The 17,884-nt window shown below is 39.0% G+C and overlaps 1 protein-coding gene and 2 long non-coding RNA genes across 5 annotated transcripts in view; all 3 read left to right on the forward strand.

The window, feature by feature from the left end:
- The window catches only part of LOC135233773 (uncharacterized), a 392,830-nt gene that overhangs the window by 364,259 nt on the left and 10,687 nt on the right, over positions 1-17,884 (forward strand). The gene's annotated exons all lie outside the window — the stretch shown is intronic.
- The window catches only part of ppil3 (peptidylprolyl isomerase (cyclophilin)-like 3), a 41,038-nt gene that overhangs the window by 21,898 nt on the left and 1,256 nt on the right, over positions 1-17,884 (forward strand). For 2 of the 3 annotated variants that reach the window (XM_064297629.1, XM_064297628.1), the window contains exon 5: positions 17,327-17,401. The exons of the other annotated variant lie outside the window; for it this stretch is intronic. In XM_064297629.1, coding sequence (XP_064153699.1) covers positions 17,327-17,401 — 75 coding nt within the window. The remainder of the gene's footprint in view (positions 1-17,326; positions 17,402-17,884) is intronic. 3 annotated transcript variants of the gene reach the window in all.
- LOC135233768 (uncharacterized) lies at positions 4-17,148 on the forward strand. Its single transcript, XR_010323925.1, has 2 exons — positions 4-11,621; positions 12,097-17,148. It is a non-coding gene; the product is annotated as an uncharacterized LOC135233768 (long non-coding RNA).

Raw genomic sequence — 17,884 nt, forward strand, 5'->3', positions numbered from 1 at the left:
AGTGCAACAGTGGGACAGTGTGTTGAAAAATACTTCAGTTGGAAGAAAAATTGCTAAATGTGGGCAATAACAATTTAAGACAGGGTAAGCAGAACATATGTATTGTGTAATAGAATCTACATATTGTTCTGAAGCATTCAACAAGTCAAGTTTAGTCAGAATCAAGTAAAATATTACAGAATGTGTGGATTGTGTTTGCTAGAAGTTGCTGATGTCATGTTTTCATGTGTACTTCTGCAGTAAGGTGAAAATGGCCATGTACACCCTTCCCTAGAGTTTGTGGATTTGTTGTTAACCATTTAAACTATTTGCATCTGTAATATTAGTCGTGCACTACAAAAAATTATGCAATATGGTCTTTGAAGCTTCAAAAAGCATTATTTTATTTTACACATGTAAGGGGATTCCCATTCTCCAGGAAACAAACCGGACATACCTCCACTTTTCAGCTTCACTGCAGCCTAAATGTCAGGATTTGGAAACACCAGGGGCCAGAAAAGCTAGGCAGAACCAAATAACTGATGGCCTTCTGGTAAATGGCTTTATTACCAGGCCAGCTGGGGTGAATTTTAACCCCGCCGTTGCCTTTAAGAATTTTTCATGTGAAGCAAGATACCAACACCCCAATGTCTGGGAAAATCAGTCATCAGATTTTATCCTCTGTCCTCAAGGTCTAACATGGTGTGAAAGACCTGAGTCCGTTGTCATGTGGTTCTCAGCCTTTTTGGGCCACTGTACCCCTTGGAAAAACAGTTCCCACCCCAAGTACCCCCTTATCCAACCGGACAAAAAAAGGGAAATATTTCTATTAAGAGGCTTTTCCATGACAAATAAGAGCATTAATTAAGCCAGTTTACACATATTGTCAACATAAATATTGACCAAATATTAATGTGTTGCTAATTAGTTATACTGTGCATTGCTCATTTTGCTCAAAAATAATAACTGTTATACTACATACAATTCAATGGGAAACTTGGGCCTGTCTTCCACTGATGAGCTGTGTTATCCGGTGGGGGAGTGTAGCCACTGCAGTGATCAAACATTTCTCCAAGAGGAGTTTGTTCCTTTGTTTTGTCTTAATCTGGGCCATTGCTCAGAATGACACTTCACAGAGACAGTTTGATAATGGTACATTCTTAAGTGCGTCTGCTGATGTTTTTATCGAGCATGGTCTCTGCCAGCACAACTGCTGCGGGTCATATTAGCTCCTCGGCAATGGAGTGTGGCTTTTTAGACTTTGCCCCTAGTAAAGACACTGCATATGACGCTTCGAGTGCTTTGGTTGATGTTGTCGATGCCTTTTGCATTGTCAACTGACATGATCTAAATTCTGAGAGCTTTCTCTTTAAAAAAAGTTGGGTTGCTTACCGACATGTGATGCGTGTTTAGTGTTTAGATGCCGCTGCAGATGCGCGGGCTTCATGCAGTTATTAGCCAGCTTCTCCCCGCAAAAGAAACATTTTGGTTGTGGTGGATCGGCAGCTGTAGACATAAAGCCAAACAGCACATTCTTCACAAAACTGCCGGGTTTTGACTGTTTGCTTGATCCTTGCCTTTTTTGGAGGTTCGGTAGGATTTTTGCTGCTGCTCACACGTTTTAGCCAGTTGTCCATTTTGTCCAACTACACAGCTAGGTAGCAGGTGAACTGACGTAGGCTACGCTGCTTGCATGCGTGCACGTTCCTTCTTGCTCACTCCTGTAAATTACATTGATCATTTCTCATACTAATTAAAGTTTTAACACAGTTTCTAACTTTTGAAAAGAAAAAAATGCAGTCTATTTTACCCTCCATAATGCAGTTGCTTTAAAAAATATATAATTTTTTTTTTTTTAATCAAAATTTTATTAATTTATCAAATCATCTCGCGTACCCCCTGCGACCTTCTTGTGTACCCCCGGTTGAGAACCACTGTCATAAACAGTGTCTATCAATAATGTGCTTGTATGTGTAGAAAAGAAAGAGAAATATATATGTTGGAGATGGGTACGTAGGCATGTACAGTTGAGGCCAAAAGTTTATATACACCTAGGCTAAAGATATTTAAAATCAGTTTTTCACAACTCCTTTCGTGTTACCATACATTTCTTTTGGCGAGTCAATTAGGGCATCTACTTTGTTCACATCAGAGGTAGGCTAATTTTAAAACAGTAAAACAGATTTATTTCAGTTTTAATTCACTACATCAGAATTCCAGTGGGTCAAAAGTTTACATAAACCAAGTTGACTGTCTCTTTAAACAGTCTAGAAGATTCCAGAAATTGATGTAATGACCTTTTGGAAGCTTCTGTTTACCCATCTGTCATAATTAGGAGTTAGCCAACTCGGCCAAGTCTGGTTCCACAAGTGCAATTTCCAAACAACTGAAGGTACCACGAGCATCTGTACAAACAGTTGTATGCAAATATAAAAATGTTGGGACCACACAGACACTGCATTGTTCAGGAAGGAGGCACAAATTTACACCCAGGACTGAACCCCAAGACAACAACAAAGGAACTGGTGAAGGAGTTTGAGGCATCAGGTACCAAAGTATCTACATCTACCCTTAAGAGAATCCTACATCGCCATGACCTGAAAGGCTTTCGTGCAAGGAAGAGACTCCTACTCCAAAACTGGCATAAAAAAGCTAGAATGAAGTTTACGGGTGATCACCATGAGGAAGACCTAGCTCTTTGGAGGGGTGTTCTCTGGTCAGATGAAACAAAAATTGCACTGTTTGGCCATAATGATCAGTGCTATGTATGAAGGAAAAAGGGTGAGGCTTTTAATCCGAAGAACACCATTCCAAGCATGGGGGTGGCAGCATCATGTTGTTGGGGTGTTTTGCTGGAAAAGGGACTGCACTTAAGAAAATAGATGGCATCATAAGGAAGGAGGATTATCAAGAAAAATTGAAGCAATGCCTCAAGACATCAGCTAGAAAGTTAAAACATGGTCACAACTGGGCCTTGCAGCAGGACAGTGATCCTAAGCATACCTCCAAAGTTGTAACAAAATGGCTTAAAGAAAACACAGTGAAAGTACTGGAGTGAACATCACAAAGCCCTGACCTGAAACCCATAGAAAATTTGTGGACTGAACTGAAAGAGCATGTCCGAGCAAGGAGGCCCACAAACTAGGGCTGGGCCGGTTATTTCATAATCGTGCGATTGACGGTCGTCGACGGTCATCGACACACACGCAAAAAATCCGTCATAATCGCCATTTGTTAATGTTTTTCTAAAATGTATACTTTTTCATAATGCTGTTGCCAAAATAATCTACCTTTCCTTATAAATATACATAAATAACTTAATGTATGCTTAAACACCACACAATCCCTCTAAAACAAAACCGACAATACTTCTCCCTGCAACAATCTTTAAATTGCACACTGTCTTTGAAGTTTACCATGCTCCTCCGCTAATCTGGGAGGGGGTCGGGCAACATTGCAAAGAAAGCATTGTTTTTAATCTCCCTTTTGCAGTATACTATGTAGTAATAATAATAATAATAATAATTAAAACAACAACTAGGCTACTATTACTACTACTACTAATAATAATAATGTATTAGTATTACTGTTGTAATTACGTTTATATGGGCGAATGATATTGCTTAATATAGTCTTATCAATAAAGATTTCACGTAGTTTGACTAAACCGAGGTTCCTAACATTTCTGATAGTTGCAGCAACTTACAGCGCTCTGATTGATGGAATGAAATCATCTCATCCAGTGAATGCACTCACAATTTTACTGACAAGAACAGAGACTTGAGGTAAAATCAAGATGGAGCTTGTTGACAAAACCAACGTTACATCGCCAATTTGGACCCATTTTGGATTTAAACCGAATGAAGACAGAGAACCAGACAATTCAAATAAATCATTTTGCCGAATTTGCAATGCAACAATACCCATAAAACAGTCTAACACAACAAATCTGAGAAATCACCTCAGAACGCACCACCCAAGCGAATCTGCTCAACTTGGACTTACATCCGAAGCTACAACACCATCTACATCTGGCCAGGGGCAGCTGAGTGTGGTCCAAGCATTTTGCCCGAGGGGTGAAATATAAGCGGGACAATGACAAATAGAAAGCTCTGACCGACAGCGTAACCAAATTAATTAAACCGTCGCAGTCAGAAAGACAGGCAGTGCCGGTCTGTTTTATTTCGTTTTAACATAGCCTACTTTGTTTAGCACTGTAAAAATAAACATTTTACTTATTTGATCTATTCCAAAACGTTTGAGAATGTTAAATCTTTGTTCTGTTTAAAGAAATAAGTGTTGTTAAAGGGTTCATTCTATTCTACTTATGCTGCCTTTTTGTAAACGAAAAGGCCAAAAATAATGACCAAAATAAATTCATTTGATTTAATTTGACTGTCGCTAATTAAATGCACATTTTCATCTCTCTTAACAGGCAATGTCGATCAGTTTTATTTCATTTCATTTATTAACACTGTCACTCCTTAAATATGCTATAGGCCTATTCTGCCCTACAAAGCCTAACTGCAGTAACTACGCAAAGGGTAAAACTGAGAAAAATGGCTTTTTAACTGGCCAGCCAAATGGGTTATAGGTATATCATTGATATTGCACTAATTGTACATGTATTCATGAGGTAATTTTTATGCCCAAAAACCATGATGGCTGATTTGACCTTTGACCCCAAAAATGTAGTTACTGCACTCTGCCTTTGCATTGCCTTAAATGGTTCTAATAGCAATGCAAAAGCAAAGTGCAGTAACTACAATGTTTATGTTTTCTTTCAGCTTTTATATTGTGTTTTCAGTGAACAAAAACTATTTTGACAATGATTTTGTTATAATTGTATCTAACAGTATTTAACAACTCTACTTATGGATTTGTACATGTTTAATTAAATCTGGATAAATTGATAATTTTAGATGTCGTATTTTAGTCTTAATATCATTTCATTTCACTTTTTTACTTATTCTTACTTATTACCTATCTAGATAATAATTTTCCTATCAATTAAACTTTGCATCATCATCTTCATTTTCATCGTCGTTGTCACCGTGACGATCACATTAATAATTTCCATTATCCTTGTCTTTACTATTTAACATAATGAATAAATACAAGGCTACACTGAATCACAGTAAAATTTATTTATTATATTACATGTTTTTTTAACTTATTTCAATAACAGCTACATTTAATTTAGATATTTAATTTTAATTAAAAACATGAATTTCTTAAAAAGGGAAATATAGTAACATTTCATATCAGATTGTAATTACATATTTTAAATTTTATTTCAATAACACTAAAGTTTGATTAAGATATTTGACTTTAATGAAAAGCAGAATAATTTATTTAAAAAGGAAATATATACAGTCCCATTTCATGTCAGATTGTTTGACTGACGTTCAGCTCACTCTTCATCTGCAGCACTTTCGCCAAAACACCCGGTGGTTTGGTGGCATCATCGGCAGAGTTTTGTCAGAATGTCTGCCTTCTTCTGCCTCCCAACCCCCTTCATTGCAGGCCTGAGTTGCTCAGGGATGTCAAGAGTGGTCTTCTTCATGAGGAAGTCCAGTGGTGTGAATTCCTCCTGATCGTGGGAGAGTTTCACCCACATGCTCCTTGATCCTCTCCTGAATTGGATCTCTGCCATCTCAGCCAGATGAGGTGCATTCTTCAGCTTCGTCATGGAGTGCCCTGCTTTCCATGCCCGGATGTCCTCATTTTGCAGTTCCACCACATCCACTTTTCCAGAGATGATGCAATTACGCTTCTGAAGTCCTGAAAATCAAGGACAACACCCCCAGGCCGCCTCTTCATCTCTTGCTCCACCCCATGATGAAAACTGTCAGCACTCATGAAGGTGTGTCCTGGTTCAAAATATTTGAGTGTGATGTCTTCAGTGGAGTTGGAGTTGTGGTTCACCATACTAGTGAGCGTCGTCAGAAGGCACCAGTTCTTGTTCTGTGCTGTGCAATTGTCCATCCACAGGACAAGATGATGGACGTCGCGCTCCCTTTGCAGAGCACATACATAGGCAGACGCCACCTCCTCTGCCTTCCTCCCAGCTATCCCCTCATGCCAGATCACGGAGATGCTCTTTTTCTTTGATCCTGTATTCTTGCCAACTGTGGCAAAGGTCTCATGGAAAACAGAGATCCGTTTGGTGAAGACTGCTGTCTTCACCCCAGGCATTCGGGGCAGCATGATTACTTTCTGGAGGTCCACGCTGCGGATGGACAGGTTGTCACTTTGTTGTTTTTCTGCATCAAGCTTGTAGTGATGCCTCCCTCTTGCCGCTCTATCCTTGTGGTCCTCCCACTTTTTACAAGTGGAGCAGTCTGGAGTGGCGTCCTGGTTGGCAACCTGGTGTTCGGCCTTCACATGGAGCTCACGCTGGAGACACTGCTCGCACTGCTCCTCTCCCAGCTTGGTGAAGCTGATGTTGCTGTTCTTTACTGCTTTCCGGTACGTTTCGTACGAACATTGGTGGTTTGCAGCAAACTCCTTGTACATCAGCTGCACAGTTACATCACTCGGGAGGTATCTTCGATTGGGGGCGTGTTCTCTTCTATAATGGCTAACTGTTGGATTAAATGATTCAATGTGTTTGTAAATTGGGGTCAAATTTATTTTATTGGCTGGGGCATGTCTTCCACGGCGCTCTTTGGGGGGTGTCAAGCTTGATGGGGAGCAGTTCCCGATGACTGTTTGGATGAGCCTGTTATTTTTTGGATGGTATCCCAGAGTTGCGAGAAAGAAGGTCTTGCATACCTCTTGTGACTGACCCAGGTCATTTGTAAGATGGTAAGACAACGACTTGCTACGTCTGCTGGGACCAGCAGATGTGAACCGTGCAATCTGGCGTTGAGAGACCCTGGTGAAAATGAATGCCTTCTTCCCTTGGTAGGTCATTTTCCAGTATGTGGCATGCACTGTCTCCCTCCTTTCTTCAGTTATTTTGCCCCAGCACTTCTTCCGACATGTTGGGCCACATGGTTTCCCCATCTCGGGTTTTTGGTTCTGCTGACCTGGTTCCTCCTCAGGGTTATGGGGATGGGTGTCACTCTCCTGGTCTTCACGGAACTCATACACATCCCCAAGCTCATCAGGCACATCTCCAGGCACATCCTCAGGCTCAAATTCAGCTTCCAGGAATGCAAACAATTCATCCAAGGTCTGGTTGGCTGGAGGAGCTTTCTTTGGAGTACTGTGTATTGCAACTAAAGAAGAAATATAAAATTATTATAATTAAAAACATTTTTTTTTTTACAACAAGTGGACCTACAGGGCAACATCTTCACTCTGATAAATATTAATTACATTTCATTTTATAGGTAAGAACTTGTATCAATTAGGCCCATGGCCAAACTAATGTGTGAATAGGCTAACACTAAGTAATAATAAATAAATTTGCACCCTTAATAAAAATGAAGAACAAATGATATTTCTGAGACATGTTTAATGCCCAAACAAATAGAAAATTGCATTGTTAATAATAATTGAAGTAATCAAATTCATTATTGTTATTTTCTAGCAGCTCCAAGAAAGCTTAATCTACCCTAAACCATCCAATATAACTAATAACAGCCTGTATTGGGATGCACTACATTGTTGAAAGGTGCAACATGCAATTTATGACCAATAGATGGTGTTTAGAGACTCTGGCCACACAAACCGCACAGCCAGGCTTCACAAGTTACTCTAGCAGACATAGCTGCGGGAAGTATAAACAAGAAAAAAACACATTGCATATTGCATATTTAAGAGAAATAAATATATATTTTAAACTGTACAACTGACATATCTTTTTTTTATTTTTATTATTATCGCGAGTGGCTAGCGTGACTGTTTCCGGTCATTAGCTATGGCTCACTCTTTGTTTACATCGGACAGAACAAGCGTGCCTAGGATGTGTTGTTGAATGTGTTGAACTTTTTAATGTCATCGTTACCTACCTGGGTATTTTCTTTTCAACGCCAGTTCCACCATCCTCTTTCCCCTGGATAGTGCCATCTCATACAGATTTGTTGTGTAAGGTTAGATGGGTAGAGAGGTAAAACGGCCGGTAGGATCCCAAAGCTGCAGTAACTTCACTTACTGCGGTCTGCCATGGTTTTGAGTCGGATTTTGTAGTTACTGCAATTTTTATACAGTTTTTTCTCTAAAACAAAGCAAGATTTAACTCTAAAACTTTGTCGCAAGATAAAACAGATATCAAGAAGTTCATTTTTAGTTATAACTCAATTTCGACCAAATATGTAGTTACTGCGGTTAGCCTTTGGAAGGCAGAATTGTTTAATTTCCTACTTAAAGTAATAATCTCAAATATTTTCATTAAAATAAATGTTTGTTAAGTCACTATCTATCGCCAGATTAGGTAAAACAATGGTGATTAAGCATATTATTATATAAATTTATATTATTATTATTATTATTTATGATTAAAGAACTGGGTGTCTGTGGCGACATTCCCGGGAAAAAATCACAAGCGGCGCATAGTTAGTGACGCGTTTTCCATCACCTACCAGTATTTGGTCCGCCAGAGAGAGTAGACGGAGCTAACGCAACAGGCTCGCTCTTCAACTCACTTGTGTGTGAGCGGTGTACTGTTTTTTGTGGTGTCTGCCAGTGTTACAATAACAGAGGGGGGGGGGTTGTGGGGTGGTGGTGGTGGTCATGGAACCCTAAAAAGTTTTTGTGTAACATGAGAGGTCATATTATTTGTTGATGTAGATTTTGTATTACATTTGATGATAATGTAACATTACTAAATTACATAGCTATTTGCACAGCTAACGCTTGCTACAGGACCATGTCAAGAAAGGCAACATTAGTTTAGACAACGTTGCGCACAGTATCCATCTCTCATATCAGGTAACGTTGCGTTAGCTAGCTAGCTAATGTAACACAATCTAATGTCAGCTAACAATTATAAAAAACGTTAGCTAACGCTACCGACCGGTACCGACCTCGCTAATTGTCTCTCGAATGCAATGCTACCTTGTGCAATGTTGCAGTGTAGCTAACTAAAGAAGGCCAGTTCAGATCAATGATTCGCAACGAGACTGGATGCAACTTGCAAAATTCCAAGATGTCTGATTGTAAACGTTCTAAAACGGCACTTGGCAATTTGACAAGGTGGGTCTTTTGAGACCCCAGGCAACGGCTGCAGACGCTCTGCAACTAACCGGTTCACACCACTGCAATTTTCTCTGCAATATTCTGAAACCGTTTCATCTCGTTGCGAATCATTGATCTGAACTGGCCTTAACGTTACCGTTATTTACCTTGCCATCAAGTTCATTATGATCGGAGTAAAGCCGGGGTATAGGTGGAGCAGAGTCGGGTCTGATTTCTGTGTAACGATGTCAAGCCGGAGAAAACTAAATAAAAGAATATGGCAGTATGGATTAGCGTTGTTATTATTTTATTACGCTTCCTCATATGTTCCTTCAGCCTTGATGAAATCTCCTTTGTTTTTGTTTTATTCTTCTTGTTCTGATTGCTAATTTAACACCCAGCTCAGCTTTATCCTCGAACAGTTTAGCTAGCAAAACCAGAAACACCAAGGGTAACATTTTGCAAGGCAGTTGTTTCAAAAATATCATGCAACAATCATTCACGAAAAAAAGACTGTTTATTGTGCACAAGATAAATAATTGCACGAACCACAGCGAATACCGGGAATTCTTCTCTGCAGTGTAAAGACCACAGAGTCTTTTTGCTTCATACCGGGCAAAAGGTGGATAAAGAATGTTTGTGGAAATTGATCATCACTAATTCTACCCCAGGTCTGCTACAGCATTTTAACCCGGCTCAGCAGTGTAAAGACCGCTTAAGTTCACCTAATGTTAGACAATGAATGAGTATGTACATAACGTTACTTTTATAACTAGGCTAAGTGTTACAGTTGGCGTGTCCCAGTGCCAACTGACTGACGTCACACAGGCGACACTGGTTGGATCCGGTTGGATCTATGGGAAGTGAGGTCCAAAAACACACCTGCAATTACCGCTTCTCGCCATTGGTACCGCCAAAGAGAACGAAACAGAAATCTTCGAGATTGTAACTTTAATATCTAAGAATGTTTAGGCAATTTAATTCGTTTAAACAAATGTTTAGCACTGTAAAAATAAATATTCTATTTGTTTCAAAAAGTTTGGAAATGTTAAATATTTGTTGTTTATAGAAATAAGTGTTAATAAAGTTATGTTATTAATTATATTCAACTTATGCTGCCTTTTGGTGAACGAAACGCCCCCCCCCCCCAAGACAAGATGATTATGCCGATCGATTCGATTACCTGGGTGACGATGGTCGGCAGCAAAAATTCCATGACCGTCACAATCCTACCACAAACCTGACTGAGTTACTCTAGTTCTTTCTGGAGGAATGTGAAAAAATTCTGGTGAAGTATTGTGAGGGGGAAGGCTACCCCAAGCGTTTGATTCAAGTTAAGCAATTAAGAGTGTCACCAAATACTAACAAAGTGTATGTAAACTTTTGAACCACCAACAGTCTGATATAGTACATAAAAGCTGAAATAAATCTGTCTCTTAGCTATTATTTTGAAATTACCTGTTTTGGAAATAAACCAATAAATTTTGGAAAAATAATTTGTCAAAACATGTCAACCTAGATTTACACCTCTTTAGATGTCTACATTCCATCTATATTCAGGCTTGTGCTGACTGGGCTACCTTCTTTAAAGGCATGAGCAAATGACGGCATTAATGAATGTGTTCTTATTGCAAAGCCGTTCATGGCCTTTTAACCAAGTAGATGTTTATAACTATTCCCTTATGCAATATTGACATCCAAGTTATATCTGAATGTTCAATGCATATATTTAGCAAAAGTTATGAACGGGGAGCCATATGCATTTCATGACGCCAGATTTATTGATTTTTACACTCTGGTGTTTCTACTGTTTACCTACTTTTTTTACTAGGCTACTGTAGCTAACATTACATTTAAACGCCACGTTTCTAAGTTATTGTCAGCTATCCCTGCTCTCTCTGTATGAACATACAATCAATTCGTAGGTCTGTCATGTCTACAACACCCCATTAATAACACTTTGATTTAAAAACTTTACCAAAAAAATTAATACCTAGCAGTAGTCTACATCAAAAAAGTACATTTGTACAACAGTTTTTTAATTGCATTTGAGACGCTCATTAAACATCTGAGAATGTATTCATTAACTTCATGAACCCAGATGACGCCTTTCGGCATCATAAATCACTACAATTTTTTTTTACAATTTTTTTCTTTATGAATGAGGGGAGGGTCTGAACTTTGAGTGGCATGTATCTTTAGCCATCAGGTGCTTTAACTATGTCAACAGAACACGCCCAGAATTTTGCGTCAGGGAGGCAATGGACGCCAGTAGACTTCATGCTACTGAAAGTTTGTTTGTAAAAGCTTTTGGAGTTTTTTCCATTTTGAATTTGTTTTGAAATGGCTTGAAAGATGCATTTGAAGAGACACGTGGATGCTAAAAAAGCTCTTGAAGCTATTATTACACACTGTGAGTAAGATTGCGGTTTTGCGAAAAAAGTGGAATTATTTTGCAGAACCGAGAATGAATAATTACTTCTCTTTGGCATGGATCCATTTGAAGACAATATCGGGTGAGTACGTTTAGTCTTTGAATCCCTCATTAGGCTGAGAAATTGCTAAAACTATTTTTATTTATAGTATTTGCGTTTCTCTGCAAATGCGCGAAAACGTGCTGGTATAATAAAACAATGCCGGTAAATATATATATATATAGTCCGCATCGTTCCGTCGCTACCATAATGTACCAAACTTTCTTGTGTCTGCAGCTGAAGTTTCTCGCTACAATTACTAATATTGAATATGAACAAAAGACACAATTTATGCTGTAGTATGCCAATGTCTAAATAAATAATACGGTACACTGCGCGCAGCACGCAGGTAGCAGGGATGGCGAGTTGATATTTCATTTTATATTTCGTATAAATGTCGTATTTATTATTTGAAATATGTTTATTCTATCTGTCTCTGAGGCGCTCTGAAATGTGCATTATCTGCTAAGCTGTGTAATGGATTGGAATATGTGTCTGACGCCTTTTTTTTCCTCAGGGAACTGCTATCAGCACATCAATGCACTGCCCTGCCTCCAATCCCCTCAGCTTTGCCACCAACTCCCCCGCCACCTTCCCCGTATCTCCAACAGCAAGTTAAAATAATATAGTAATAAAAAAGTAAAAAAAGAGATTTGCCCTGCCCTGTATAGCTGAAACCGTGATTCATCAGTGAAGAGGACCGTTCTCCAGCGTGCCAGTGGCCACCAGGTGCGCTCTTGTCCACTCACTTCGATTGTGACACCGAACTGCAGACAAATCAAGACCCCAATGAGGACGTCGAGCACGGAGATGAGCTTCCCTGAGGCGATTTCTAACAGTTTCTGCAGAAAATCTACGGTTGTGTAAACCAGCTGTTTCATCAGCTGTCCGTGTGGCTGGCCTCAGTGATCCTGCAGGTGAAGCAGTCGGATGTGGCGGACCTGGGCTGGCGTGGTTACACGTGGTCTGCGGTTGTGAGACGAACTTCCAAAATCTCTGAAACGACGCTGGAGGTAGCTTATGGTGGAGAAATGAACACCCATTACTCTGGCAACAGCTCAACAGGACATTACTGCAGTCAGCATGCCAATTGCATGATCTCTTAACTCTTGAAGCATCTGTGACATGGTGTTCAACAACAAAAAATGCAACATTTTTGGGGGGCCTTTTATTGACCCCATGATAAGGAACACCTGTGTAGTGGTCATGGCTTTTAATCAGCATCTTGATATGCCACACCTGTGCAGGAGATGGATTATCTTGACAAAGGAGAAATGCTAGCTAACAGTGATATAAACAAATTTGTGGGCAAAATCTGAGAGAAATAAGATCTTTGTGCACTGTTACGACTAGAGCCCAACCGATATATCGGTTTGGCCGATATATCGGCCATTATTTGACTAGTTTGACTACATCGGGATTGGCAGTTATGCAGCCGATGTGTCCCGATTTTTAAATAAGTATAATAAACAAAAAAAAACATTGATTATTTATCTGTACTTGTCTGTTCGAACGTTGTAATTGCTATTTACTAGAATTATCCGGTAGAGGGAGCTCTAATACAAGTGTGAACTGCAGCAGCTGACGCGCTACTTCTGTAATAAGACATTTGTCACTCGTGCCTCATCCAATATTCTCCACTGCAAGACTTGTCTGCACAGATTCGATTGCCGCAATAGAGGTATGTATATTTAGTGAAAGTTTTTAAGTAAATGCGTTTATACGACCACTATGTTTATCAGTCCTCATTATCAAGCGAGCAAGCTAGCTAACATTCGGTTCACTTTAGCAAGCTAGCTGGCTAGCAAGCCTTTATGAAGTGGCAGTGAGCACACAAGCAGCGTAGGATCTACATTTCCAGAGGACATCGCTGTATTCTCAAATAAATAACCAGCCAAAATAAAATGGTAATTGAATGCATCACACATTTGTTTTTTATCTGAGATGATGATATTAGCTACTATATGATGCTGTGTCAATAGCCAACGCGTTATTGCAAGCGAGTGTCATCTAGTCACGCGTCATCGTAGCAAGCTAACCAGACAGTAAAAACGCTGATAAAACACTTCTAACGTGGATCATTTTAAGCCATGTTATCTAGCTTTGTCGCGGGTAACCTGCACGAAAGCGCATTGTAGTTTTTTTTCACGTATTTCATCCAGTCAGTTTAATTTCATCTAACGTTACACTTGATTCACTCATTAGCTCCACTAGATAATGTCTTACTCTTTGAGATCATGTAGTAGAAATAAAATAAGAAAATATAATTAATTTACTGAGAATAGATACTAAGAAATAATAAATTAATAACAACAACAACAATAATAATATTCATAAAAATACGTTTGAAACTGGAAAACTGATTTTTTTAAATTATTTTTTTATAGATGGCTGGAAAAAAAAGGAGTAAAAGCAAGGTGTGGAGTTATTTTGATTTCACACACTTAAAGTTGGTGTTAATATATATATTTAATTTAATATCATCTTTTAAATTTTTTTATCTAAAAAGTTCTTTGTGTGTTTATTTTTATTTTTATTTGTTTGCTTATAAGTTCAATGTTCTTAAATATAGAAACTTTAATAAAATATAAGTTTTTCAAATTGATTTGAAAATGTTGCACTTTTTGACAAAATATTGGTCAAAACATCGGTAATCGGTGGGCTAGGACTCTCCAAAATCAGGATCGGCATCGGACCCAAAAATCTGGCATCAGTCGGGCTCTAATTACGACCCAGGTGGGGTCTAGGGAACGGGAAGTAACATAACACTGATGGAATAGTGTAAAGGTGAATTTATTGGAATGTGGGTTACAGTATACAGCTGGAGTTCTGCTTAATAGCCTTTGAAAAGAATAAAAGTGGGAAGTTCAGGCCTCCCCACAATGGGAAGGCGGACCTGAATTATTCCCAGCCTGCCTACAGTCAGCTAGAACACAACAAACTATAAAGTAAAACTCAAAAACAAAACAAGGCCACTAAAGCAGTACAGCCAGCGCTCAGCGAACGCAAGACTCACATCCAACATCAACTGCAAGGAGTTAACTGGTACTAGTGTGAGACTGATACCTATCTGTTTGCTTGGCTCTTTCAGTTCTATGTACAACAGCAGCCTCTGCCACTGTCGCCTGTGGGAAAATTTCTTGCAGAGCCAACACATCCAGCTTGAAGAAAACGTTAAATGTGTATGGCAAGTTATTGGTACTAGCTAGATAACTACCAAATAAAGGAGTAATATTTAGTGGATAATGTTTAGTTTGCTGTTAGCCTAAGTAGCTATCTCAACCGACCGATTGATCAGGCATCAACTACCGTTAGTCAAGGCATTGTAAGTGAGATGACCTAGCAATTGTTATGACTTCACAATTACAAATGTTTTTGGGATTAGTGACTTTTTTTTGTGCAATGTCATTTCCTGGGAGATAATGCGAGCAGTTCATGGACATATGCGCCTAGCAGCCCTGTAGTTACAGAGCCAGGGCAAGAGTTTGTCACTCCTCTGTCACACCGTCTGTCCTGCATTGTGGCTCTCAGTGTAACCTGAAGCCTTTAGATCGCTTGTCAGGTAGCCTAACTGTCTTGTCATATAATGTTAGTTGTTTTATAGCAAACGGTCCTGATGATAGCCACCGAGTGAACCTGTATATATTTACTGTATCACGTTGCAGAATAACCAGTTGATTGGTAGTAGCTAGCTAGCAAAAATCCGTGTCGCAGACAGCTGGGTAACTGGCACGTGAGTTCATTACAAATTAATGGTAAATCATTGTCTGGTGGGGACCAAATCTGTACAAACAGCCTAATGTGAAAACCAGGGGTAATTGACCTATTATCATGTCTATGTTACCTTAACTAATGTTAGCTATCTCTCCAGCTAGTTAACTGGGCTATTTCTGGCTAAACAAACTTTCAAATGCAGCCTCTACCTGATACCTGTTCATTTTAACTACTGCTTCATATGTATTAACAGATAATGTTAAGTCAAAGAAACTTTGTCATAGTAAAGTAGCTCTCAGTACTAGTACTCACCAAGACACCTGTCCGATTCGGCACAGATTCTTCACACACCAGGACTTAATCTCTTGGTGTTCCCTGTTGTTTTTTTCCCTCATCCTTGCCTGTTCCCAGTACCTTTGGCGTCTAGCAATTATAAGCCTGTGGCCCATCATAAGTATTGGCGAGAGGATTTTCTACTTCATCGGTCTCCATGATGTCGAGATTGGGATTCATGTTCCTGTTAATGTTGCTTACTTTCCCATTGATCGTAGATCTCGCTGTGTTCTGACTCCCCTATGTCACGTCACATTTGATTTCCCCAGGTGGGCGGTGCCGATCATGTTACAAAAATAACCACAGGTGTAATTCTATGTGTATTTTTTATTTTAAAATCCCATTGCTGCATCATTTTCTCACATTAATTCACTGGACATGCTAACCTAAAAGATGCCCTTTAATACACTGTAATAATGTATCTAATGTTTTTAAGCCTTGGTCAGTTTACCCTGAACTAGCCAGCTTGCTAGTAATCATGATACTTCCCATAGGGCTACGTAGCTAGCCTTAACTTGACTTTACATGTAGTGAAAATCATGATAATCTGATTAAAACAACAACAACAAAAATAACATAGCTGAACTAGTGGCTAGTTATGTAGTTAGCTGAACATAAAACTAATTTTGTTTTCCCTTATATAGCGAATTAGGACAATTGCGGCTACAACATCATAATCCGTATTTATTTATTTGCGTTGGGTCTGTCATTTGGCAAGTAAAAGCCATCAGCTGTAACAAGTAAACACTGATCTCGTATTGGTTTCATAAACTCTGTGTGGCATCATTCTGCCTTCAATTTGTTGTCTTTGAGGTTCCTTTACCGTTAGAATTCTGCCTTCAAAGGGAGCTTACTTCTGAGGATGCAGGCAGTGAGGCAGCTGCCTGCATCCTCAGCCTATTTAATTTCCAACAAGATTAGGCTATCTTGCATGAAATAAATGAAAAGATAAATTAATTTGGTCATAGCCGCATTAAAAACAAACAAAAACGAATAGCAAAGGTAAATAGCCTATACAGACCAGTCTGGTGTGTGCTTAATATAAATGAATGTGACCAGGTGGCTGTTTCTTTTCCATTAATAATTTGGTAGTGGATTGAACATGTGTACAGTCCTGAAATGGCTACTGTTGCAGCAGTGTACAAAAAGTTATATGTCCTAAGTGAAACTAACATGCTATTAGCCATAGACTGCTCAAAACTATTTTCAAGTTTCACTGTCTGACCATGAAGTTCTATGAATAACTGTTTATAAACGTAAATTTCACCCAAATACACACAGAAAAATATGGGCAACAAGAATAGGTTGCCCCTATTTACATCTCATCATTAAAATGTATTTTCCTGTCCTTTCCCAAATTACCGCTGCCCTTATCTTTAAAATAAGAGTAGCGGTAATTTGACTGCAAGCCGCTGTTTGTTTGTGAGTCCAGTGGTTGAAGCGTTAAGTAAGATTTGAGATTTGTGAGTGGATTTGTGTGCTTACCTGGTGATGAAAAACAAGTAGTCCTGTGGAAAAACAAGTAGTCCTGTGGAAAAACAAATCAATATATGCAAATTTGCCTCTGCCGGAAAGATCTCTCACGGTGGCAGCACAAAATGAAACCCTAAACCACTGTTATGTGGCTTAAGGGGTTACATAGTCCCTCTAAATGTGAAAAGTACCTCATTAAGAAAAATAACAGCTTGTTAAAATTCTAGGATTGCGACTGGTTGGAACGAAAACCAGCATACACAGGGGGCCTCAGGACCGAGTTTGGGAACCCCTGCATTATGGTAATGTTGTCAGGGAAAACCAGGGCTCCTTCAAAGACTCAAAACTTGTGAAGTGCAAAATTGTACCAAAAACAAACTTGAAAGAAAACAAAAACGGACACAGTGTATCCCAATTTTACAATTTTAGTAATGCAATTTGAGCATGCTGTGTTTAATTCTGTTATTGAAGGCAAAAAGCACGCTCCTTCTTTAGGTGATAGATCGAAGTGATTAAATGCATCAGTCTGTCAATACATTTTACTCGTAATTGTTCCTAGCGGCGACTGTTGACTTAAAAAAAAAAAAAAAAAAATCTATTCTAGTAAATGCATGTTTTTTTTAGGTTGGTTTCTGTTGCTTTTCAGTTTTTCTTGATTTTCAATAACATTTCCATGACTGCTCTGTGACTTTAGCCACTATGACAGACACCCAGCCGTATTAATCATGCCTTGACTGGTACCATTGTATTTTGTGCAACTGTCACTTACCTCCATGCCAGATAAG

Source organism: Anguilla rostrata, chromosome 10, assembly GCF_018555375.3.
Source record: "Anguilla rostrata isolate EN2019 chromosome 10, ASM1855537v3, whole genome shotgun sequence".
NCBI lineage: Eukaryota > Metazoa > Chordata > Actinopteri > Anguilliformes > Anguillidae > Anguilla > Anguilla rostrata.